The sequence below is a fragment of the Microtus pennsylvanicus genome, chromosome 4 (assembly GCF_037038515.1).
Source record: "Microtus pennsylvanicus isolate mMicPen1 chromosome 4, mMicPen1.hap1, whole genome shotgun sequence".
NCBI classification, from domain to species: Eukaryota; Metazoa; Chordata; class Mammalia; order Rodentia; family Cricetidae; genus Microtus; species Microtus pennsylvanicus.
This window is the reverse complement of record NC_134582.1, coordinates 71,703,663-71,729,092: the sequence shown is the minus strand read 5'-3', so window position 1 is coordinate 71,729,092 and position 25,430 is coordinate 71,703,663. Positions and strand designations below refer to the sequence as shown.

General features: G+C 47.0%; 1 protein-coding gene across 2 annotated transcripts; it reads left to right on the top strand.

Moving 5' to 3' along the window:
- The first annotated feature begins 184 nt into the window (after positions 1 to 184).
- Positions 185 to 23,821, top strand: Habp4 (hyaluronan binding protein 4). 2 transcript variants are annotated; one of them, XM_075969370.1, is made up of 8 exons: positions 185 to 653; positions 5,665 to 5,824; positions 9,375 to 9,536; positions 9,866 to 9,934; positions 12,210 to 12,293; positions 17,463 to 17,634; positions 21,043 to 21,228; positions 22,420 to 23,807. In XM_075969370.1, the coding sequence occupies exons 1-8, from the start codon at positions 308 to 310 to the stop codon at positions 22,474 to 22,476; spliced, it is 1,236 nt and encodes a 411-aa protein (XP_075825485.1). In that variant the 5' UTR covers positions 185 to 307; the 3' UTR covers positions 22,477 to 23,807. The 2 variants fall into 2 exon arrangements, with proteins under 2 accessions (XP_075825485.1, XP_075825486.1); XM_075969371.1 differs by lacking the exon at positions 9,866 to 9,934 and having other exon boundaries at positions 22,420 to 23,821.
- The last annotated feature ends 1,609 nt before the right edge of the window (positions 23,822 to 25,430 follow it).

The window sequence follows — 25,430 nt, the reverse complement described above, 5'->3', positions numbered from 1 at the left end:
CGAGCTGCCTCCGCGGTGCCTCCCGTGGTAGCTCCGCCCCAGTCCCGCACCACCACGCCCACAGACCGGGGGGGGGGGGGGAGGATAAGGTGGGGCGTGACGTCACAGACAGCGGCTGCCCATTGAGTCGTCGTGCGCGCCCGGGCCCGGGGGCGTGTCTGCGAGCGCTGATTGGCTGGCGCGCGCCGGCGGGGCGGAGCCGACCGCGGGCCGGGAGCGCGGCCGCGGCTGCTGCATGGGTCCTCGCCCGCGGCTTCCCTGAGCCTCGCTGGCCTAGGCTGCCCGCGGCGCCCGCAGCGGCGGCGGCATGAAGGGGGCCCTGGGGAGCCCGGTGGCCGCCGCGGGCGCCGCGATGCAGGAGACGTTCGGCTGCGTCGTGGCCAACCGCTTCCACCAGCTGCTGGACGACGAGTCGGACCCGTTCGACATCCTGCGCGAGGCCGAGCACCGGCGCCAGCAGCAGCTGCAGCGCAAGCGGCGCGACGAGGCGGCGGCAGCCAGCGGGGTCTGGCACCGCGGCGGCCGGAGCCCGGCTGTGGCCTCAGGACACAGACCCGGCGCGGCCGGCCGCAGGGAGTCGCAGAAAGAGCGCAAAAGCCTCGCGGCAGCGAGCGCACAGCAGCCGGACAACCCTGGGGGCTCGCAGCCGTCAGGTACGCCGTGGGCACCCAGCTCACCCCCTCCGCCGCTGGACTCTGGTCGCGGAGACAGGTCCCGCGTGGGCGAGTCAAGTCAGAGCTGGGAGTCCTGATGGGCTCAGGGCCCGGGGTCACCCTTCTGGCAGCCACCCTCCAGGGTAATCACCCTAATAACCCTCCCGTGGGTTATTATAATATCCTACCCTCCAGGGTCACCCCCTCAGAGTCAAATTTCCTGGAGTCAGTCTCTCGCAAGATATGACCCTCCAGGGCCACCCTCCTGGGTTGTCACTTTTCCAGGTCACCCTGTCTCGGTATAGAGGCCAGGGTCTTAATCCCGGTAGGCTCATCACAGTTGGGCAGTGAATTTTGATGGACCGAGGATCCTTGGTTACTCTCCCAGGATCCCTTATCCTCGAGAAGGGGTAGGGGAGTCATCCTCCCGAGTGGGGTCTGGGGGTCCTTGTCCCTATGAACTCGCTCTGCGTCGGGGATGGAGTGGACCGAGCTGGAGGTTCTTGATGAACGAGAAGGCCCGGGGTCCAGGTTCGATGGAGGGTCCGGGGACTGACAGGCTGAGGGTTGCGAAGCTAAGATCCCGACATCTGCCCCTGGCTGCCTCCTTCATTCCTTCACACACACACCCCGCGGGCCTCTGCGGGATTCAGCTCCGTAGGCGACGCGCAGTTGAAGCCTTCAGGGATCCCAGACTCTGGGCCTCGAGATTCAGGGAGGCCTGGGCACCCGAGGGTGCAGGAGCCCCGGAACGGCAGACCCTGAGCTTGGGGTCCCGGCTTCTCTGCGCCTTATCCCTTTTCTTTATCTCCCTCTCGTAGCTTCTGTGGCATTGATTGCAGGTGGAACAGATAGCGTAGGTGGGGAGTGTAACTGTAATTGATTCAGTACTGGTTTTGGAGAGCCGGCTTTAACCTTTGCAGTCAGAATGTTCAAAGTTACGCTTTCTGGTTAGCAGAAGGGCCAACCCTCCGCTGGGTGTGCTTGTGTGCACAGCAGGCTCCTTCAGACTTCGGGGCTGTCACCTGAGCTGCGTCAAGGCTTTTGCAGCCACGCTCTTGCCGCCTGCTTGCCCCGTTTTCCCCGTGATAACACTATGACCGTATGTAGGGTTGGCAAGAAGGAGTATTGAGACCGGAGTGCAGTTTAACCACGGGGTAGGCAGGTATTCCTGTGAGCATTATTGCTTTGTCCTTGCTTGAGAAAAACGGTCTAGAAAACCTCTAGCTTTACGGTTGAGGCTTCGGCTAGGTAATGTTTACTGTAATCTGTGAAGTTAATTTGAGACATTGCTTGAGAATCAGAAAATTATTACAACGAAGATGGATACCACAGTGGGTGTAGGATTTCTTTTAAAATTGAAATGCATTAAACTGTACAGTTTTATTATGTGTTTCTCTTAAACGCATTTATAAAAATGGAAGGGAAAGATTAGAGAAAGGCTGTTTTGCCTATTTACTTCTGTTTTGTTTGTTTTTTGAGACAGCGTTTCTCTGTAGCTTTGGAGTCTGACCTGGAACTTGCTCGTAGACCAAGCTGGCCTCAAACTCAGAGAACTGCCTGTTTCTGCCTCCCGAGTGCTGGGATTAAAGACGTGCCACCCTCCCTCCATCCTCCCCTCTATTTACTTCTTAATCAAGTGAAAATATATTAGCCTTTGAAGAGTACCAGTTAAATTTTTGATTTGTTATTGTTGTTGTTTGTTTGTTTTTTGAGACAGGGTTTCTCTGTATGACAGCCCTGGCTGTCCTGCAACTAGCTTTGTGGACCAGTCTGGCCTTGAACTCAAAGAGATATATGCCTGCCTCTGCTTCCCTAGTGCCAAGATTAAAGACATGTACCACTACGCCTGGCTAAAATGTCGATTTTTTTAGCCCTTTAAAAATTAGAAATATTTTTTGTTATGATGACCCAGTGTTTGATGCATGATGAGCAAGTGATCCACCCCCCCCCCAAGCAATCTCAGAAATGTATGAAGCTAGCAAATGGGTCCCTTAGTTTTTTATTATCAGTAGCACTATGCATTATATACATATATTTATGTAATGAAAGCACAGTGTGGGTCAAAAACATGAGGACCTCATGTTCAATCCCTAGTCTGAATCCATGAGCCCCAGAGAGAGGCCTGGTCTCAGAGGGTATGAACCAGGGTTTACTCTTGCTTCTGGATCCATGCGCACACTGGCACACGCGTGCACACAGCACATTGCTGTTTCTGTTTTTGCAATCTACTCTCTCACTTGGAACCGTAAGCTAGTAGACTTAGAACTTTCTTCTGTCAGTCCACAGTCTAGGGGTTCTGGCTTTAGAGACCTAGTTGATGCTGTTAGAATGGAAATTTTGAAATGAGGGTTCTTTTTCCAAGTGTGCATGATTACCATGCCCGAGGCTCCTGTTCTAAATGTATCTGATGGACCGCAGAGAGTGACTGTAGGTGTTAGTGCTAACTGACCTGAAAGACCATGGTTTACTGTACTCAAAATTTTTTTTTAAATTTAGCCGGGCAGTGGTGACGCACACCTTTAATCCCAGCACTCAGGAGGCAGAGGTAGGCAGATCTCTGTGAGTTCCAGGCCAGCCTGGTCTACAGAGCTAGTTCTAGGACAGCCAAGGCTACACAAAGAAACCCTGTCTTGGAAAAAAAGAAAAAGAAAAAAAATGCAAACTTTGAATGTCCTGAGTGAATGTGTAGTGAGCACAAATACTCAGCACATTTGCTGTGTAACAGAACAGTTGCTGATCTCAGTGATGTAGAAGTCACTATTTTTCCCATGGAAATACAGATTTCTAGTGTTCTTGTCGGTCTAATGATGAGCCTTGGGTGAGCCTTGTCCAATAAACTCATTCTTCAGTCATCGGCTGTTCCATTCTTGTTCTCATAGACTTTCAGGGTTCTGGTGGGTAAGCCCACATTCAGTTCTGTCTTTTAGGAAGTCTTATTGTAGACAGCTGACAGCTCCTTATTGAAAGGGCTGGGGAAATACAGCATCTGCAACTGCCTTGCTGATTCAGCACAGAGAAACAAGCTAGGTCCAGTTGCAACTGGATCTCCTAGAACCAAGTTGTGGGGGAACACGGAAATCTCTCTGGTTACCTTTGTTTTGGGATTTTAGAGAACTGTAATGTTTGCGAGGTATTCCATTATTATAATAAATTACATTTAGTAGGGACACTGGAAGACACTTAATCGATTAACTAAGAGAAGCTGGGCGGTGGTGGCGCACGCCTTTAATCCCGGCACTCGGGAGGCAGAGGCAGGCGGATCTCTGTTGAGTTCGAGGCCAGCCTGGTCCACAAGAGCTAGTTCCAGGACAGGCACCAAAGCTACAGAGAAACCCTGTCTCGGAAAAAAAAAGAAATAACTAAGAGAAGCAGAAAGAAGTGAGAATAAGCACTTCAGCAATTCTGTAGCTGAACGGAGATACATAGTTAAAAATATGAGTGGCAAGTGGGAAATCAGAAGTTGATTAAAAATAATAGTTCTTTTCTTGAAAAGATCGTTTTTTGTCTTTTATGTGTGAGCATATTTGCCTTCATGTGTGTATATATACAGTGTATATGCATTTCAATGCCCACAGAGGCCAGAAGAGGGTGTCAGATCCCCAGAACTGGAGTTACAGATGGCTGTGAGCTACCATGTGGTTGCTGGGAATTGAACTCAGGACCTCTGGAAGAGCAGCGAATGCTCTTAACCTCTGAGGTATCTCTCCAGCCCTCACCTTATTTTCTTGAGTCAGGGTCCTTTAAAATAAATTTAATGACTTATTTTATTTCATGTACATTGGTATTTTGCTTGCATACATGTCTGTGTGAGGGTGTCGGATCCCTTGAAACTGGAGTTACCAACAGTTGTGAGCTGCCATGTGGGTGCTGGGAAGTGAACCCAGAACCTCTGGAAGAGTAGTCAGTGCTCCCAACAGCTGAGCCATCTATCTCTTCAGCCCCCTAGAGACATAGTTTTCTTTCCTTTCCCTTTCTCTCTTTCATTCTTTTTTCTTTTTCTGAGCCCAGATTTCTCTGTGTAATCTTGGGACTGTCCTGGGACTCTCTGTAGACCAGGCTGTTCTTGAACTCAGAGATCCACCTTCTTCCCAAGTGCTGGAAGTAAAGTCCTTTGCCACCACTGCCTGAGACATGGTCTTTCAATAAAGCCAGAACTCTACTGTGTATCTGTTCTAGCTGACTAAGGCTAGTCTGCCTCCCTAGTGTTGGTGTTACAGGCATTCTTCATCACTCTTGGCTTTTCTCTAGGTTCTGGGTGTCTGAACTCTGGTCCTCATAATTTGCACAACAAGCACTTTGCCCACTGAGCCATCTCTCCAGCACCCAATTTTGATTTCTTGGTAATGTAAATTTTTGCAATAAAAGCTCTATTTATATCTCTCGATGTTCTAAGCATACCACAAACACCTGTCTTCATGCCAGAAGATAGACCCTAGTTGCCCTTGGTTTGTTTGTAGCTAGGATTCTTTTTTGTTTTGTTTTGTTTTTGTTTAGTTTTTCAAGACAGGGTTTTTCTGTGTAGTCCTGGCTGTCCTGGAACTCTCAGAGATTCACCTGCCTCTGCCTCCTGAGTGCTGGGATTAAAGCACCACCAAGCCCAGCTGCAGATGGGATCCTAAAAGTATTGTCTGAGGTACAGGGTTTTTAATCCTTTAATTTTCTTAGATGAATCTTTATCACTATGGCTTGGTAAAGGTGTATTTGTGAAATGCCATCCATCCAGTAAAAGACACCTGACAGCATTCACAGAGGCACTGAAAAAATGTCAGACTAGCCAAGCATGGTGGCACACCTGAGGCAAGATGGTCATCAATCCTGTAAGTCTGTAGTTGGTATGGGCTAACCCTGGCATTTCCAGGACATGGTGCAGTTTTCTAATTAGCAGACGCGGCACTGGGAGGCGGTGACTGTTTCTCCCTGAAGCCCTTGCTTTCCAGCGACTTTGATTCTGGGCAGAAACCGTGGTGCTGTGGATGCTGTGCTCGAGCTTTGCTTTGGTTCCCCGCAGGCCAGAAGCGGACTCCCAGAAGAGGTGAGCAGCAAGGATGGAATGACAACCGGGGGACAGACGCGCTTGATAGAGCAGAGCGAAGGCCCTACAGGGAATATCGACTCTATGACACTGAGAGACAGGCAGACTTGGCAGCGGAGAAGTTTACAGATGAAAAGTATGTACCTTAGTACCTCAGTTAGGGTGGCCGGGGCCCCAGAGATTTCCAGATAACTACTAGGCTTTGTGACATTTCTGTGGTGGCAGTCCTACAAATAATTTGCCAAAGTAAGTCTCAAGTCATATTACCTTCAGTAGAACATGAAGGATCTTCCATTTACCTATACCTTAGTATATAGGAAATGATTATACAATTAAAAATTAATTGTGGCCAGGTGATGGTGCACGGCTTTAATCCCAGTACTTGAGAGGCAGAGGCGGGCAGATCTCTGAGTTCAAGGCCAGCCTGGTCTACAGAGGGAGTTCCAGGACAGCCAGGGCTGTGCAGAGAAACCCTGTCTTGAAAAACAAAACAACAAAAAAAGTTGTGGGTTTGGGGTGCAGCTCAGTGGTTGAGCATTTGCCTACCATGCATAAAGCTCAAAGAACAGAAGGTTCATACAAAAAGCATTTAAAAAAACTTATTTTAGCCGGGCGATGGTGGCGCACGCCTTTAATCCCAGCACTCGGGAGGCAGAGGCAGGAAGATCTGTGAGTTCAAGACCAGCCTGGTCTACAGAGCTAGTTCCAGGACAGGCTCCAAAGCCACAGAGAAACCCTGTCTCGAAGAAAAGAAAAACAAACAAAAACAAACAAAAAAAACCTTATTTTATGTTTGTGGGACTCCGCCTTTGTGTATGTATGTGTACCACATCTGTGCCTGGTGTTCATGGAGGCCAGAGGGGTATCAGATCTCCCAGAAGCAGAGTTACAAATGGTTATAAGCCACTATGTGGATGCTGGAAATCAAACCCAGGTCATTTTTAAGATCTCTTAACTGCCAGCACTCTTAACCTCTGAACCATTTCTCCAACTCCTGAAAAGCTCTCATGTTATAAAACAAAACAAAACAAAAATAACCAACAAAACACACACACACAAGTATATTGAAGAGGTTAAAAATTCTTCTGAAGTTAGATTAGGAAACTAATTTTGGGTTTAGGGATATAATCACTATGAGATTAGCAGTTGTCCCATGACCTCCTCATGTAAACTGTTGTACATGTGTGTTCATGCACACACAATAAACAAACACATGTGAAATCACAAAACCAATCAACATTTTTCCATCTGTTAATCTACTGAGGTAGTAAAGTGACATATTAGTTATTTTTCTTTCTTTTTAAAAATTTTACTTTTAAAAAAATTTATTTATTTGTATTTTATGTACATTAGTGTTTTGCCTGCATCTGTGTCTGTGTGACGATGTTTGAGCCCCTGGAGCAGGAGTTACGGACAGTTGTGAGCCGCCATGTGGGTGCTGGGAATTGAATCCAGATCCTCTGGAAGAGCAGCCAGTGCTCATAATCTCTGCGCCATCTCTCCAGCCCCATTAGTTTTCTGTTGCTGTGACAAGATATCATGATCAAGGCAACTTATGAAAAAAGAAAGCATTTAATAGGGGCCTTAAAACTTCAGTGGGTGTGTCTTTAACCATCATGCCAGGGAGCATGGCAGCAGGCAGGCAGAATGGTTCTGGAGCAGCAGCTGAGAGCTCGTTTCTCATCTATAACCACGAGGTAGAGATCAAGCTAACTGAGACAGGAGTGGGCTAGTGAGAGCTTTTGAAACCTCAAAGCCCACCCCCCATGGCACACCTCCTTCATCAAGCCCACACCTTCTAATCCTTCCCACACCTCTAGTCCTTCCCAAACAGTTCCACCAACTACGAGGCAAACATCCAAACATGTGACCCTATGGTAGTGCACACGCCTGACCACTCTATTCCCTTATTCTTCTTGACACACATGACGGTTTCCCATGGGATCAGCAGCGTTTGCTCGGTGTTTTTGGTTGTGTGCTAACTGCACACAATGCGTTAACTGTACACTCAGTGGTTAATTGTGTACTCAGTGACCCATTATTTGGGTGTCTCATACATCGCCACTTGCTCAGTGCTAATGGGCCTGTGCTTGGCTCAGCATCAGGCTTTTTAATGATGCATGGGAGCAGAAGCAGCTTTTGTTCTGTGTCAGGCATTTCCTCAGTAGAGTCCTAGAATTAGAAGCCAGGTGAGGTTGTAACCTGCATCTGCTTTAGTACAAAGTTAAGTGGGTAGAGATGGTATAAAAACAGATAAAATTGGGATGGGGGAGGCTTGTCGACCCACAGTGACAAACCACTGTCACAGCTACCTACCAGCTCGCTTTGTCACTTATCTGGGATAGCATCTCCCACAGCATAGTCTGCAAACTGGGCTGTAATCCAGGTTGGCTTTTGCTTATTTGAATTAAAGTGCACTTACTTCAAATTTCTTGATACACGTTACTAGACAAAATTATAAAATTTTTGTTATCTTAAAAGAGTCTAAATTCAGCCCTTAGAGATGGAAAACAAACACTAGAGTTGGAGTGACTCGGATCTCAGTTAGTTGACAAGGATGTTGACTCTATACAGGCAGAACACGTGTTTTCCTTCAGAAGTGACATCCTTTGTGTGAGGAGTTGACCGAGCCCAGGATCAGATGCAGAGAATAGTCATGTTGGTGTATGTGGATCTGGGACGCAAATATTCCTTTGAGTGAAGCAGGAGCTTTTCCTTAGGCCTCTTAGTGAACTTAATCGAACCCTCTGAACATAGACTTTTTAGGTTTGGCAGGCGAGCACCTGCTGTTCTTCCAGAGGAACTGAGTTTGGTTTACAGCGCATTTACGTACCAGGAGCTCACAACTGCCTGTAATTCCAGCTCTGGCCTCCAAGAGCACACACAGAGATGTTTGCTTACATATAGATTGACACAGGCATACACATAAATAAAAATAAGGTAAGTCACTGGGTGGTGGTGGCACATTCCTTTAATTCCAGCACTTGGGAGACAGAGAGAGGCAGGTGGATCTCTGTGAGTTCGAGGCCAGCTTGGTCTAGAGCTAGTTTCAGGACAGACAAGGCTCTTACACAGTGGAACCTTGTCTCAAAAAACAAAATAAATAAATTAATCTTAAAAATCACTAGTCTTCCCTGTCTTTGGTCACAGAATAGAAAAAAGTTCAGTATGTTAAAGTTTTCAGCTCTAAATATCACCTTCTGGGTATGTCTAGAAGAGAGATTTGGAGGGATAATTTTTAAAGATGAAGCATTTTTCTTACACAGACCATTTCAAATTAAGTGTTTAATACCAAGACAGGAAAGAACCTTTACATTTAACTAACACAGTCATTGTATATAAACGAGGAAACTGAATTCACAAGTGAAAGCCAGTTGAGAAAGAACAAGGACCTGTACTCCCTACCTGATACCCATGTGACCTGGGGCAGATCCTTCCTCAGGTTCTCGTCTCTTTACAGAAGTTCTGTGTATTAAACGTGGCTGTGAGCATTAAAGTGCTGTGTGTTCAGTGCCCAGAGAAGTGCCAGGTACTGTGTTCAGTGGTGAACTGTTAGTTTAGTCAAGCCATCATACTTTCTGACTTATAACCATAGCTGCCTTCTAGAGTTGGCATGTTCTTTTCAAAAAGGCTTCGGACCTTTTAAGTCCAGTTCACCACTTCTCATCATTCCTGTCTTCTCCTAGACCAGTTGACAGGTTTGACCGAGACAGGCCACTGAGAGGACGCGGAGGCCCCAGAGGAGGCCTGAGGAGCAGAGGCCGAGGTGGACCCGGGAACAGAGCTTTTGACTCCTTTGACCAAAGAGGGAAGCGAGACTTTGAGAGATACAGCAGCAATGATAAAGCGTAAGCTCCTTTGCTGTGACATTTCTACTTCAGCTTTTGTGTCTGTTGATGACCAGCTTAATACGAGCGCGGTCATTCTCGTGGAACAGGGTTTCATTCTATAAGATGACGTGCATCTGTGTGTATGTTGTGGGGGTGGGCTGACATGCATGAGTGCCGTGCCTGTAGAGGCCAAAAGATGATGCCAGAGTTACAGACAGTTGTTGCTGTCTAATGTAAGCACTGGAAATTAAACCCAGGCCCTTTGTGAGAGTTGTCTCCGCAGACACTGGGGTAGTGCTTTCTGATTGGAGGCCGATGAGGAACATGGCTGTTCTTTGTTTCTTCAGAGCAAACAGAATGGAGGACAGCATGGGGGTCTGCAGTGTGCGCTCCTGGGGATCAGGTAAAGACACTAGGTAAGGTGCAAGGGCGTGTTCCCTGAGAGCCTGCAGTGGAGCCAGAGTCCCTGAACCTTGGCTTTTTAAAAACTGTGTTCTCTCTGGTTCTGTTTGTCAAGTAGAAATTGATGTGGATTGTTGTTTGGAGTGTGTGTGTGTGCATGTGTGTATATGTGCAATTGACTGAATCAGGAGAAAGCTTTTTAAAACATAGTTGTTGTGTTGTACTTAGATTCTTAGACTGTTTTTAACTTAGCTAAAATAAGATAAAATAATAGACCTTTAGGGGGTCGGGTATGGTGGCAGATGCTTTGGATTGGGAGGCAGAGGTAGGAGGCTCTCAACAAATTCTGGACTAGCCTGGTCTATATAATGAGTTCCAGGCCAGCCAGGGCTACATCATGAGACTCTGTCTCAAATAAATAAAGCAAGTAAATAAGCAAATAGACCTTAAAAATAGTTTTGAGTCTAAATACAACACAACAACTATGTTTTTACAAGCTTTCTCCTGATTCAGTCAATTGCAGATGTGCGCGCGCCCTAAACAACAATCCACATCAATTTCTACTTGACAAACAGATGGCCACATATATGCTCATATATCTTAAGTATATGGTGTGTACACTTGCACATCTCAGAATATGTGTATATATATATATATATATATATATATATATATATATATATATATATATATATATGAGACAGGTTCTCACTATTTGGCCCAGATTACTGTGAATCCTTCTGCCTTAGCTTTCCAAGTGCTGGGGTTATAGACATATGCATCACACTCAGGCCTGTACTTTATTTCCCTGTGAGTGTCCAAAGTTCTTACAGCTGTTTATTTGGTAAAGTATTTTGCAGGGTCTTTACATGTGGCTCAGGTAGAACAACTCACAACCGGGTGGTGGTAGTGCATGCCTTTAATCCCAGCACTTGGGAGGCAGAGGCAGGTGGATCTCTGTGAGTTCGAGGCCAGCCTGGTCTACAAGAGCTAGTTCCAGGACAGGCTCCAAAGTTACACAGAGAAACCCTGTCTCAAAAAAAAAAATTTTTTTTTTTTGCTTAGCATGCAGAAAAGTCTGGGTCTGTTTCCAGCACCGTATGAACTGGGAGTGATGGTGCATACCTGTAATCCCAGGTTCTGACGTTCAAGGTTATCTGTAGCAAATAAGGAGTTCATGAAGCCTTGTATCAAATTGAGCACTTGCTGCTCATATAAGGGAGTTTCAGAAGTTTTGAATAACTCTTCTATCTTTGGTGGGCACTGTGCCCACATGGTACCCATACAGGCATGCAGACAAACACACATATACAGAAAATAAAATAAGCTTTTAAAAAAATTGAAAGCTAGAATAATTTTTTAAAATCATTTTTTGAGGTTTACTTATTTTACGTATATTGTGCTCTGTCTATCTGCATGTACACCTGCATGTCAGAAGAGGGCGCCAGATCCCATTATAGATGGCCGTGAGCCACCATGTGTTTGCTGGGAATTAAACTCAAGACCTCTTAACCATCTCTCCAGCCCCCAAAGCTGGAATTCTTGCCAGGCTTGGTAACGTACACCTGTGAGTCCAGCACTTGGAGGGAGGATCCCAGCCCATTGCAGAGGGAGGTAGATTTGTATGTGAGTTTGAGGGTAGCCTGGTCTACACAGTGAGCTCTCAGACACTCCGGGCTGCACAGTGAGACATTTACTCAAAAAAATATATATATATATAAAGAGAAAATGAAAAGATAGATTCTCCAGTATTATAAGAGTTTGGATTTTTTTCCCCTGATCATTATCGTCTGGTCTTAAATTTAGAGCATTCATGGATGTTTCTATTTATCTCTAACATTTTGGAAATAACTTTTTGTTTTGTTTTTTTTTTGGTTTTTTCGAGACAGGGTTTCTCTGTGGCTTTGGAGCCTGTCCTGGAACTAGCTCTTGTAGACCAGGCTGGCCTCGAACTCACAGAGATCCACCTGCCTCTGCCTCCCGAGTGCTGGGATTAAAGGCGTGCGCCACCACCGCCCGGCTAACTTTTTGTTTTTAAGGCAGGATTTCTCTTTGTAGCCCTGACTGTCCTGGAACTTGCTTTGTAGACCAGGCTGGCCTTGGACTCACAGAGATCTTCCTGCCTCTGCTCCTGAGTGGGAAATAACATATTTTTAAGCAGCCCTTACTACTGTTTTTCACTGCAGTATGGATATGGTCGCTTCAAGGGCATGCCCCTAAGAAACGAGGCCTAAATTGTGTTTCCTTGGCATGACGGACTGTATGACAAATGTTCTTGCTGCTTTTCAGTGACACGGAGCCAGCTGTACCCATGGACGAGATCTCAGCGATGGAGGAGTCCCAAGGCACCCTGGATGAGGAGTCTCCTGCCAAGTAAGCAGCTGCTTCTTAGACCTATGGGTTATCTCTCATAGTGATTCTTAATGATACATTTCCCCTCCCAAGATTGGACACTGTGTGCATGTGCGTGTGAGAATGTGCATGTGTGCATGTGAGCATGTGTGTGTGTGTGTGTGCGGGGAGGTTGCTTGTGTGAATGTAGAGGCCAGAGCAGGGTACTGGGTGTCTTTCTCTGTGGTTTTGTCCCTTGTTGCCTTGAGACGGGGTCCCTCACAAATGAAAGCTCACTGTTTCAGCTAAGCTAGGTTGCCAGTGAATTCTTAGGATCCTTCTGTCTCCACTCCACATTCCTGGAATTTTTAGGTGGGTGTTGGACATTCACACTGTGGTCCTCATGTTTGCAGTGCAGGTACTCTCAAAGAAGATGGGGTCTCTCTGTGTAGCCCTGGCTGTCCTATAATGCAATATTCAGACCAGACTGACCTTGAGCTCACACAGCCTCACTTCTCTCTGCACCCCAACGCTGGGATTAAAGGTGCACACACCTTACCCAGCTGGAGCAAGCATTCTTAACCCACTGAGCCATCTCTCTAGTCTTTCCTTAATGGTTTTAAAAGCTGAGCCCTTTCTCATATCATACTAGGTTGATCTTATTAACAAACTAGTTAAGTAATCTGATAGATTTTTTTTAAGTGAGAATAGATTAAATTCAAGCATTGTATCTTCTGCCCCCTTACCTCTTCTGTTTTGCTTTTGTCCCCTTTATTCTCCTGTCTTCCTTTTTTTCCATGAAGAACTGGTCTCTGGTTCATACCTAGCACACTGAGGCTTTAAGCCTCCTTTCCCTGTGAATGAGCTAGGGTGCTAGCCACAGAACTCGTAGGATCCTCCAGTATCCTAGTTTTGTCTCTCAAGGCAAAGCCACCTCCTGGAATCCATAGCCAAGCAAGTCACAAGGCAGGGCTAATTGGAACCATTGAAAGGTTTTTGTTGTTTAGTTTGGTTTTTACTTTTATTATTACTATGTCTGTGTATGCATCACATGTGCATGTGGAGGTCAGAGAACAGCTTTGTACATTGTTCTCTCCTTCCTCCTCTATGTGGATTCCAGGATCTATCCCAGGTCACTAGGCTTGTGTACAGCACCTTTACCCACTGGGCCATCTCTCCATCCCCTCTGGACAATCACACCGGGCAGCATCCCAAACCTTGACAGGACTTTCCCTTGGTGTTGCCACACCTCTGAGCAATCCAGTGCCCCAGACAGGAAGCTGGTGGTCTTCCCATCCTCAGAGCCTCTTTTCCTCGGTGCAGAACACTGGACCATCTCTTCTCCCACCTCTTAGAGCTTTGGGTCCATTCCCACGGATTTCCTCAAACCCTCAAGCTGTCAGTGTGTTCATGTATTCCTCCCCAGCTCTGGTTGTCTCCTACTGGCCTTGCACTGTGCCATGGTTATTTCCTCTCTTACTCATTCTTTTAACTCCAGACCTGCCTCCTATTGTCATTACCCTCTGAACACTCCCTCCACGTCACCAGGCTTAATGGCTACTTCATTCTGGATTTGTGCGGATTTGAGCTCTGCTCTCTGGCTCTGGTTTCCCTCTGCCTTGAACATCTCCTTTGTGACTCATGAGGGTTTTGCCTTAGGCCTCTTCTCCTTTTCTGAATCTTTACAGTATCTTACATACCTGCTGCTTAAATTGTCATGCCTGTGTTGACACCAGAATACAGATCAGTGGCTTCCTCCTTCAGTAAGAGCTCAAGGTCTGTGTGCGCCTCCTGCACGCCTTCTCCAGCATCCCCTCTGCTTTGCACGCTTAGGTGACTGCACTGCTTGCTTCCCCATAGACGTCTGACCTCACCAGTGTCTGTCTGCTGGAACAGCATTATCACCTGTCAGCTTCCACAATGGAAGCTAAGAAGTCTCCCTGGGAAGCCCTGTCTTCAGTCCTTTCCCACCCCCAAATTCAGGCTTGCGCTCAGACCCTAACTGTTCACTGTCTGTCACCGGTACAACCTAACCTGTTTTCTGGTTGTCACTGCAGCTCCCGATGGCCTCTGCATTCCCACTGCACCAGAGTGGCTCTTAGACTGGTTCTCTGAGTGTCATGTCCTCCGACCCCTTGAAACCCCCTCCAGTGGCTTCTTGTTCCCTCTCTGTTCTTACCCTGATGTGTACAGTCCCGCAGGGCCTGGCCTCGCTGGGACACTCAAGTTTGACTATTCTTGTGCCTTCTCGGGATTCATTTTGTGGCCCCTACTTCGTGTTCTGAATGTACCTTATCCTCACCCCACTGGGAGCCGTAGTAGGCTTGCTTCCCTGCTTGCTGAATTCTGCTCTTGACCCTGCTGCTGGCTTCTTACTCACCTTCAGCTGCAGAGTAGACTGCACCAGTTTGATCAAGTTATTTCATCTGCCCTCATCTGTAAAATGGGGCTAACCAGCTGCCGCAGCACGGAGTTGTGAGGACTGTGTTGTGTGCACGGCTATGTTCATATCCACAAGTGGGAGAGAGGGAGGGGCACCGAGAATGGAGCCAGAGCTTGGTTGCCATGTAAATACCTGCCAGTCTCATCTTTGCTTCTTGTAAAATTGGCGGTGACTGACAGTCGCAACAGCTGCGAACTTACTGCTCAAAACAACTAAGAATGTGTTTTTAATATAGGACTCATAGTTAATGTGCCTATTTGGACAGTGTTAACTAAAGAAACAGACACATAATTTCTGTGAGCTGGGAAAGTGAATTATGTAGGAAACACTGTTAGAGGAGTAAACACTTGTGTGTGTTCAGGTGCACGGAGGTTGAAAGCCAGCAAGTTTTTATCATTCTAATTGACAGAATTAAGACACAGTGGCCTTCCTAATATTAGACAAGGTAGGATGGACTAACACTGGAGGAGGCTAAGCAAGGCTGGCCACCATGCTGCTCTGTGCAGAGCAGCGGAATGTAAGCCTCTGTGGGAATTCAGTGCGGCCAGCGGAGAAACCATGTTGGCCAATGTTGAGGAGCTCTTGTTTCTTTGGCCCCGTCAAACTTCAAAATCATGGAAATCTCATAGCGATGTGCCATTTTTGATGGTTTAAAAATTCCATTCCTTGCCAATGATGTTCTCTCCCCGTGGCTCTGGCTGTCAGCATTAGCCACAGTGCAGCTCCAGTTCACCTCTCGGGCTCAGAACTTCTCGACGGAAGAGCTTGAATCCTGCATGTACAACCTAAAACACACACTTACTCTTCCAGTTTGGCCAGTTTACCGATGTGTTAGACACTTCCTCCCTTGCTTCACGCAGCAGCTGAATTGTTCCTCATCACAGCGTTCTGACGTTGGAGGGCGTCTGCTACCCTGACTGCTTTGGTCTCTGAGTTTTCCTCTTCACTGGAGAACTCACATAAGTGGGATCTTACACAGGAAAGAGGACATGCTGGCTTATTTCACTCTTCATCATGTTTCCAAATTTCTGTCATTTAATGACCTTCCTTAATACTTTTGCTTTGCTTTGTTTTTGGGACAGGGTTTCTCTGTGTAACAGCTGTGGCTATCCTGGAACTCACTCTGGAGACCAGGCTGGGCTCAAACTTAGAAATCACCTGGCTCTGCCTCCCGAGTGCTGTCATTAAAGGCATATGCCACCATGCCCAGCCTTTGTTATTTTTTAATCCCTTATTTTCCTTATCTATTCATCAGACAATAGACACTGGTAGTTTGTAGTTTGAGGCGCTGTGTAGTACCACTGTGAACATTCGTGTGTGGTCTCACATGGATGCATGTTCTCATTTCTCTCAGGTGTGAAATTACTAGGTCATATATGAACTGTCAGAAAAAAAAATTTCGAGACAAGATCTCTCTATGTAGGCTGCCTTAGAATTTGCTATGTAGCCTCAGCAGTCTTGGGGCTCACTCTGTAGATCAGCTGTCCTTGAACTCACAGAGGTCCAGCTGACCTTACCTCCCTAATGCTGGGTTTAAAGGCGTGAACCACCACACCTGACTGTAAAATTTGAACACCTACCAGACTGTTTTCTAAATTGACACACAATTCCCTAACCATATATTTTTGACACCCTTGTCAACACTTTTTAAATGCCTTTAAAGACACTTTTTTCCTTCTTAAAAAAGAATTATTTTTATGAGTGCTTTGCCTGCATACATGTATACCATATGTGTGCCTGGTGCCATGGGGTCCAGAAAAGAGCGTTGGATCCCCTTGAATACAGCTGGTTGTAAGCCACCACATGAATCCTGAGACCCAAACCCAGGTCTTCTGCAAGAGCTGCAAGTACTCTTGCTGATGAACCATCTCTGCAACCCTTAAAGTGCCTTTTTGATACCAGTTGTCCTGTTAGGTGTGGAATGGGGTAACTTCTTGTGGTTTGCCACCCTTCTCTGACGACTAATGATATTGGGCATTTGAAAAGGTTTTTAATGTGTCTATTTTGCCTGCATGTGTGTGTGCAAATGCAGTTCCTTTGGAAGCCATACGAGGGCACAAGATTCCTTGGAACTGGTGCTTCCAGAGCGAGCCATCTCCTAGTCTGTTTTAGATAGGATGGGGACAGAACGTTTGCTCAACACATGCTACCCCTAAGCTCCACCCACAGTGCTCCAAAAAGGTCTACAATAAAAACCTCACTCCAAACTGACTCATAGAAGAGGGTAAAACATGAACGATTTTTAACAGGTTCTCATGATGAAGTTATCAGACAAATGTGGAAATAAGCATGAAGATATAATGAGGCCACAAGAAAACCTAAACTTATAATGTGATCAAAAATAGTTCTGGCATAATGAGGAAGAGGTCTAAAAAGGGTTTGGAGCATGGGCCTGGAGAGAGTCTGAACCAACCGAAGGGGTATTTATAAAAGTGTACGTTTGTGACCCATTGTTTTAAGACTTCAGTCCATGATTTCCATGACTTTGTGTCCACAACATCTCTTATTTTTTCCCCAATTATCATATTGCCCCCTGCCTTCAGAAAAGGTGCATGATGGTGTAATTGATGGGGAGAACATGGGGTGATGACGTCATTTTCACAAACCACTGTGAAGGTACCTTTAGTTTGTAGTGCAGGATAGGATGGAAGAGATAAAACTCAGATGTGACCCTGAGGGTCTGGTTACTTTTCACCTTACTACATTTCTAATAAAGTGCTACAAAAGTTCCATCAGCAAAAAAAAATTATGATAATATACCTTTACAGAGTTCCTGAGTTGGAGGTAGAAGAGGAAAATCAAGTCCAAGAGATGACCTTGGATGAGTGGAAAAACCTTCAAGAGCAAACCAGACCAAAGCCTGAGTTCAACATCCGCAAGCCAGAGTCCACAGTTCCTTCCAAGGCAGTGGTGATTCACAAGTCCAAATACAGAGACGATGTAAGTAAGCCTTCTGTCTTGGGGGAATATGTACTGCTGCCCTCATCAGGCACAATCAGACCTCTCTTGGAGGACGTGAAAACAGAACCATCTGTGTGGGGAGTGTGATGTGGAGGCCAGAGGAGACGTGTGGTTCTCAGCACTGAGGCCATCAGGTTTGGTACCCACTGAGCCATCTCTCCAGCCCCTCCACCTGACGTTCTTGTTTCTGCTCAGGCCTCACCAAGGTGATGGGAAGGAATGGAACTTGGTGTGTCGACAGGAGAATACCGCATTCTCTGCTGGCCTTGAAAGTAAGCCAGGAAGACACAAGCGCCAAGGGTTCCGTCCACCTTGGCCTCTCGGAGGCACAGAGCAGCTGTTTCAAAGGCTACTATTTTGATGATTAGATCGCCATCCCCTCGGGTTCTTTTGTTTAAGACAAAGTCTTGAGTATGTAGCCTGGTCTGGCCTCAGACTCTCCACTGACCCATGTTTCAGTGTCCCGAGGGCCAGGCTAAGGTTTGCACCACCACACTCCTCTTTCAAGATGAGCATTCCACTGGGTCAGTTGTGAGTTGAACCAAGACCAGGGAACCTATATGTAAACAGAGGCTTTCTGCTGCTCCGCCCAGTCCTGCAGCTGCTTTTAAAATACTCAGAGGCTTACTAGTACTTATAAGTGCATGGCTGATGGCTAAGCCTTCTTACCAGCTAGCTCTTAACATTTAAATTACCCGGTGTTTCTTATCTATGCTTTACCACGTGGTTCGTGGCTTGTTCTCATTTTCTACATGTCTTGCTTCCTTTGTTGCTGGCTGGCTGGCATTTCCAAGACTCTGCCCTTCTTCTCCTGTATCTCTGCTTGGATTTCCCTCCTGGCTCTTATTTATCAACCAATGAGACCACATATTCACAGTATACAGAAAGACATCCCACAGCACCTATATTCTGTGATCCCTTTGTTACGGTATTTGAACAGCACTGCTTCCTCTGTCTAACTCCAGGAACTGCTGAGAAGTTCCTAGATCGCTGATGGCACTATCAGGTACCAGACTGCAGCCAGCTGTACTGAGGGCATTATTATGGACTCTGTGTTGTGTAGGCTTATTCTTCACAGTTCCTGTCTAGCACTGATCCTCTGTGTGTGTGTGTGTGTGTGTGTGTGTGTGTGTGTGTACGTGTGTGTACGTACATACTTGCTCGTGTGTCTATCACTCTTCACTTTTGTTTTGAGACATGTTTTGAGACAAGGTGTCTCAATGAACCTCGGACTCACCAATTCAAGTAGACTGGCTAACAAGCTCCAACAATCCTAATTCTGTCTCTGCCCCCCACTGTTGGGGTTACAGATGCGCTCAGCTTTTTACACGAGTGCTGGGATCCACTCAACCCTCACCACCGTGGCTGTATCTCCCCAGCCCAGCACAGGGCTTTTTACCAGATGCCTGGACAGAGAGGCTCCAGGGAAATAATGTTTATAATAAGTAAATAATGTTTACAAGGCTGATCCCTTACCACTTTCTCCTGTTACTGAAGTTAAAGGAACACTGAAGCACCCAGGTGCAGAGTTTAGAATTCCTGTTGTCAGGGCTGGAGAGATGGCTCAGTGGTTAAGAGCATTGCCTGCTCTTCCAAAGGTTCTGAGTTCAATTCCCAGCAACCACATGGTGGCTCACAGCCATCTATAATGGGGTCTGGTGCCCTCTTCTGGCCTGCAGGCATATACACAGACAGAATATTGTATACATAATAAAAAATATTAAAAAAAATTCCTGTTGTCACAGCACAAGCCAGACTGTGGTGATGAGCGATCTTCCCCGCTGGGGAGACTCGCCGACTTCCAGCTCAGAACACTGTGTATTTTTCTCTGTGTTTCTCTATTAGATTTCCAGTGTTGTAGCAAAATGTCTGAGATCACTTATAATGAGAAAAGTTTTGATTCAGCCTCAGGTTGTGTGACCCAAAGATGCAAGCAGATGGCAGAAAGCCGTATGCTTGGCTCACTGCGGCCAAGAAACAGACAGGAAGGAGCTGATGTCCTAATGATGTCCCCATCTGGGACTCAGCCCCACGACCCACTTCCTCTTACCATGCCCACCTCCTCCAGATTCCTGTGAGGATTTTCATGCGCACTTTGGTCAGTTACCTTGAGTACTTCATTTAGGAGGCTGCTGACGACACAGTGTATCCACTCTGCCTTCCTGGTCAGCTCAATGTCTAAGACACTTGACTGGTAAGTTCTGAGATGTTCTACCAGAGACCTAGGAGGCCAAAGTTGGCTTAGCAGGCAGCACGTCTTTTTGTTGTTCTTTTCTGTTGTGAACACTAGAAATGTAGCTTCCTGTGAAGCCACAGTACTGTTAAGGCTGGGAAACAGGTAAAAATAGGAGCCGGTTCCTCAAAGAATACATAGTATCCTAGGACTTTCTTTGGTGGGAGGTCTTTTAAGACACCAAAACCTTCGAGGGTAGCCTGGTCTGTAAGAGCTAGTTCCAGGACAGGCTCCAAAGCTACAGAGAAACCCTGTCTCAAAAAACCAAAAGACCCCAAAACCAACCCCAAGATTTGGCTCATGTTGCTTTAAGAATGATCCTGGCTAAAAATGTCCTAGATTAACTAGGACCAAAGACATTTACCTTTTTTTTTTTTTTTTTGGTTTTTCGAGACTGGGTTTCTCTGTGGCTTTGGAGCCTGTCCTGGAACTAGCTCTTGTAGACCAGGCTGGTCTTGAACTCACAGAGATCCGCCTGCCTCTGCCTCCCGAGTGCTGGGATTAAAGGCGTGCGCCACCATCGCCCTGCCAAAGACATTTACTTTATTGAAACCAAACTAGCCGAGTCCGATTCATATTCCCTGGCTGCAGAGATCTGTCGGAATATTTGATGTAACTATGTTAGCTGATTCATTGACCTTCAAAATACACTTGAAACATGCTAATATAATCTTACATTTTAACATGCCCAGAGTGGGTTATTTATTTTTTTATTTGTTCCTTTTAAGACAGGGTCTTACTATGTAGTTCTGGTTGTCTTGAAATTCACTATGTAGACCAGGATGGCCTAAGACTCAGAGATTCACCTGCCTATTTCCTGAGTGCTGGGATTAAAGGCATGAGCCACCACACCCAATAGGATTTTGGTTCTACTTGAATAGTAAATTCAAAGATGCTTGGTCAGAGACTAACTAGGATCCCATACCTATATCCCCAGCACTTGGGAGGCTGAGGGCAGGAGAGCAGCCTGGGTGGTTTTGCTTGTATTAGACCAGTGTCTGGTGTCTAGCTAGGACACATCCAGGGTCTTCCAAGTCCACAGGGACACACAGGCCACCAGTGCAGCATTTTAAAAATGTTGGTTACTAGGCCCAGGCTGTGCGTCTGTGGAGACAGCCGTGCGTGTGACCGCCTGACCCGTGGCTGTGTTCCAGATGGTGAAGGATGACTATGAGGATGAGTCCCACGTCTTCCGGAAAGCTGCCAATGACATCACATCCCAGCTGGAGATTAACTTTGGTAACCTCCCTCGGCCCGGACGGGGAGCCAGAGGCAATGCCCGAGGAGGCCGAGGAAGGATCAGAAGAACAGAGAACTATGTCCCCAGAGCAGAAGTGGTGGTAAGTCCTGACGGCCTTTTGTGACCAGCTGCAACAGGCCGCACCCCAGAGCCTCGACTGTGTGCCTTCCCCTGCCAATCTCGCGTAGATCCCCAGCCTCTAAAGCACCCTTGTGCACAGCGCCCTCCAACAGTCGAGGTTTCTGAGCAAAGGCTTCCCTCATGAACCATTTCTTCCTGCTGTGTCCCCCTACTGCGCGATTACCCATCAGTGCTGCTCCCTCCAGGAGGCTATAGCCAGTCCCAGCCCAGTCTCCCGTGCTGGGATGAAGGGTCTGTAGCTTGTTAAGCACACAAACACAGGGCTGGAGAGATGGCTCAGTGGTTAAGAGCATTGTCTGCTCTTCCAAAGGTCCTGAGTTCAATTCCCGGCAACCACATGGTGGCTCACAACCATCTGGAATGAGGTCTGGTGCCCTCTTCTGGCCTGCAGACATACAGACAGAATATTGTATACATAATAAATAAATAAATATTTAAAAAAACAAAGACAAGACCTTTTTAAGCACACACTTGAAGTAAAAACAAATGTATTCTGTGAACAGTAACTGCCACTCCTGTTGAGCGAACAACCGCAAACCCGTGCAGGACACAGGTGCCACATCTGTCCCCTGCTCCTATGCTGAGGCTCATCTCAGGACTCTTCAGAAAACCTTGCTGTGACTTAAGTTCCCGACTTCAGGTCTCCCTGAAACTTAAGCTCTGTGTGGGAAACTGTGAATTCATTCTTGCTTACCTTAGGTACCTAGCCTGTAGTAAATGGTTACTTTTTTGGTTTATTTTATGCGTATGTATATGAGTACTTTACATGTGTGTGTCTACCACCTGTATGCCTGGTGCCCTTGGAGGCCAGAAGAGGGCATTGGATCCAGATGGCTGTGAGTTACCATGTGAATGTTAGGGATCAAACCCTGGTCCTCTGGAAGAGCAGTCAATGTTCTTAACCACTGAGCCTACTCTACAGCCCTAAACAGTTACATATTGGGACAAGAAAGTGTCAGATCCAGAGGGCAAGAAGGAGACAGCTCCTGACGGTGGCCCTCAGGCCACTGTGCCTTCCACTGTGGCTCCATTGGTTCCTCCCTGGGCTGTCAGGGGTAGAAATGAGGTGGCCGCCTGTGTCACCCAGTAAGTGGTCTAATGCTGGCCACAGCTGGGTGGGGGAAGTGACTTTAAAACCTCTTTTCTTTAGACCCAAGATGTCGCTCCCAACCCGGATGACCCTGAGGACTTCCCGGCCCTGGCCTAACAGCCATTCCCCGTCAGCAGAGCAGCACTATGAGGAGACTTTCCTTGCCGCGAGAAGAGTCAGACTCTAAGAACAATAGATGTTGCTTTTCCTGTGTCGTGTGAACTGGCTGCACTTTCTTGCTCTGTGGGATGTGAAGTGCAGGTCCCGTGAGGTCAGGCACTTCCCACAGATGAACGATGGAGACCTTAGTAAGGAATAATGTTTCAAATGTATACACAGATTCTAACAGTTCTGCCACCGAAGTCCAGTGTAAAGTAATCAGATGGCAGAGCCGCTGGGCATGGTGGTGCACGCCTTTAAATTCAGCACTTGGAGGACAGATTTGTCTACAGAGAGAATTGTGAAAATCCAAGAAAATAAAAATAAAGAAGAACCACCTATTGAGATGACTTAGGGAGTTGTCTAGACAAGCCCTCCAGCATTTCAGGAGCTGCCCATTTAAAGCAGCCATAGCCTGGTTTTCACACCATTGTCCATAATGGTTCAGTTCTGCTGAGAAGTTTCCCGAGTTGTTTTTATTCAGACACCAACTTTAAACTGTCATCACGCACCAGTAACAACCACTCGGTGAGGCAGAGGAAGTACTAGCTTTCAGTGGTGATTTAAACTACCTCGTGGTATATGTCTGTGCACACTTAGTGTTCAGATGGTTGTTAGGTGTATGATTTAAAACTGTGTTATTTAAGTCACTAATCAAATGAAAAGCTTCCTGGTAAATGTATAGTTTTTCTTTCTTAAAACTAATGTCACCTGGCAGTGTTGGCGCAGAGTTCAAGGCCAGCCTGGTCTATAGAGCAAGTTTCAGGACAGCCAGAGCTACATAGTGAGTGAGCCTCTGTCTCTAAAACAGACAAAACAAAACATAGTGTCAGAATTCAGCGCTGTTACTACGGACTTATAACCAACTGTGAACACCGTGGCAGGCTCCTCCTCTGGGCCATCCCCTAGTTCCTGTGTTGTTCTTCCCACCTCTGGTGGAGTTTAGGAATCACCTCACGGGTCAGTCACTCACCTGGAAGCCCACTAAGGCAAAGCCACCCAGCCACTGGTAAAATCGGAAGATTCCTCTTGGGGGGGGGGGGCGAGCCAAGGTATCACAGCTGTGGAGATGTGCTTATGGTGGAACCTCGCCTCCAAGACCCGTGTCCTCCCCACTTGGTCATAGTCTGAGATGGTGCTGAACTGGACCCAGGTGTGAGTGAGGGTCGGCGTTCCCTCTGAACTCTCTTGGGGTTTGGTTGAATCAAAGTTGAACCTCTAGATACGTTACTACCAAGGATGTTCGCTTCGGGTGTCCTCCTGCTTCTGATCCCATGTTTATTAAATGAGTACAAAGATATATGAACTGACTGTCTTATTCATTTTCCCTGGAGCTGGCACACTGCTTGTGAGTACTAAGGGCTGCCCCACGACGTCATTCTGCCTCCCTTGGCTCTGAAGGTCAGCAGAGCAAGGCTTCCTTTCCTGTTAAGAACATTCCCATCTGAGTTGTGAATGACACTGGGAAAGCTTGAAGCAATGCTGCCTCGAGTCACACGTCAGACGATGGACACCTTGCTGATTTGATGGGGCTAGTTGATTTAATTATTGCTTGTACCTTGGGTCACAGCCTGGGTATTCGAGAGAAGATGGCAGAATACAAGTCAAGGGCCGGGCGGTGGTGGCGCACGCCTTTAATCCCAGCACTTGGGAGGCAGAGGCAGGCGGATCTCTGTGAGTTCGAGACCAGCCTGGTCTACAAGAGCTAATTCCAGGACAGGCTCCAAAACCACAGAGAAACCCTGTCTCGAAAAACAAAACCAAAAAAAAAAAACCAAAAAAAAAAAAAACAAGTCAAGGGCAGAGAAAGCCATCAGCAAGATCATTCTGCATGGATGTATACCCAAAGTAGGACCCAGGCTCAAAGTTGCCTGCCAGGCTCCTTTCAGGGGCTGGGGGAAACATGTCATGAGGTGGGCACTTTCAACCAGTGATTCTGACCAATAACTTAAAACCCAAGCAGATTAGTCATACCAGAGAAACCTTGATGTGGGAGTGCCATATATCAATCTGTTGATTTCATTGGTTAAGTAATAAACAAACTGCTTGGGCTCATAGCTTAGAACATAGGTGGGTGGAGTAAACAGAACAGAATGCTGGGAGGAAGAGGAAGTGAGGTAAGATGCCTCAGACAGAGACGCCATGCTCCCAGCTCCCAGGCAGATGCACGCGATGAAGCTCCGACCCAGGATGGACAAAGGCTAGAATCTTCCCGGTAAGCGCACCTAGGGGCGCTACACAGATGATTAGAAATGGGCTAAATTAATATGTGAGAATTAGCCAGTAAGGGCTAGAGCTAAAGGGCCAAGCAGCGTTTAAATGAATACAATTTGTGTGTTGTTATTTCAGGGCATAAGCTAGCATGGAAGCGGCCGGGGTGCTGGGGACGCAGCCCCGCTGCTCCTATTACTACAAAACCTTGTCTCTTAGAAGTGGGAGACCAGTCCGGGGTGGCCTGTGTGTGTGTGTGTGACTTCTGAACCAAGTGGTTTCAGACTTCAGGGCTATAGAACATAGCCGGGCAAAGAAATTCTGCTTGCTTTGCTGGGGCATGAGCCGTGCCAACACATCGTTTCCCATCTCTGGATGAGTGACAACTTAAGGCGTTTGGGAACCAGAAGCTGCTGCTGCGCTAGGGATGTCTGCTGCAAGGGCCTCCGCAGGTCTGCACTCTTGGCCAGGCTGTTCTGCAAACGTCTTTGCTGTTTCCAGGCAGGTCAGGCACACACTGTCTTGTCAGCCTTAGTTCCTCATGTGCAGGCAAGACTGAAGAGCCAGCTGTCCCAGGGTGGGAAAACTGACCACACTCTTGTGAACATGTGCTGCCCACTGCAGGTTTACCATGCAGTACTACAAGGAGAGGCAAGGTCCGCCCATATTTCCTCCTGCTACTGCTACCTCCCACTATCCCT

Excerpts from the sequence above, each read along its gene's own strand:
- Habp4 (XM_075969370.1), top strand. The coding sequence starts at position 308 with ATGAAGGGGGCCCTGGGGAGCCCGGTGGCCGCCGCGGGCGCCGCGATG. Across the intron at positions 9,537-9,865 it reads TACAGCAGCAATGATAAAGC|AGCAAACAGAATGGAGGACA; the intron begins GTAAGCTCCTTT and ends TTGTTTCTTCAG. Across the intron at positions 12,294-17,462 it reads GATGAGGAGTCTCCTGCCAA|AGTTCCTGAGTTGGAGGTAG; the intron begins GTAAGCAGCTGC and ends ATACCTTTACAG.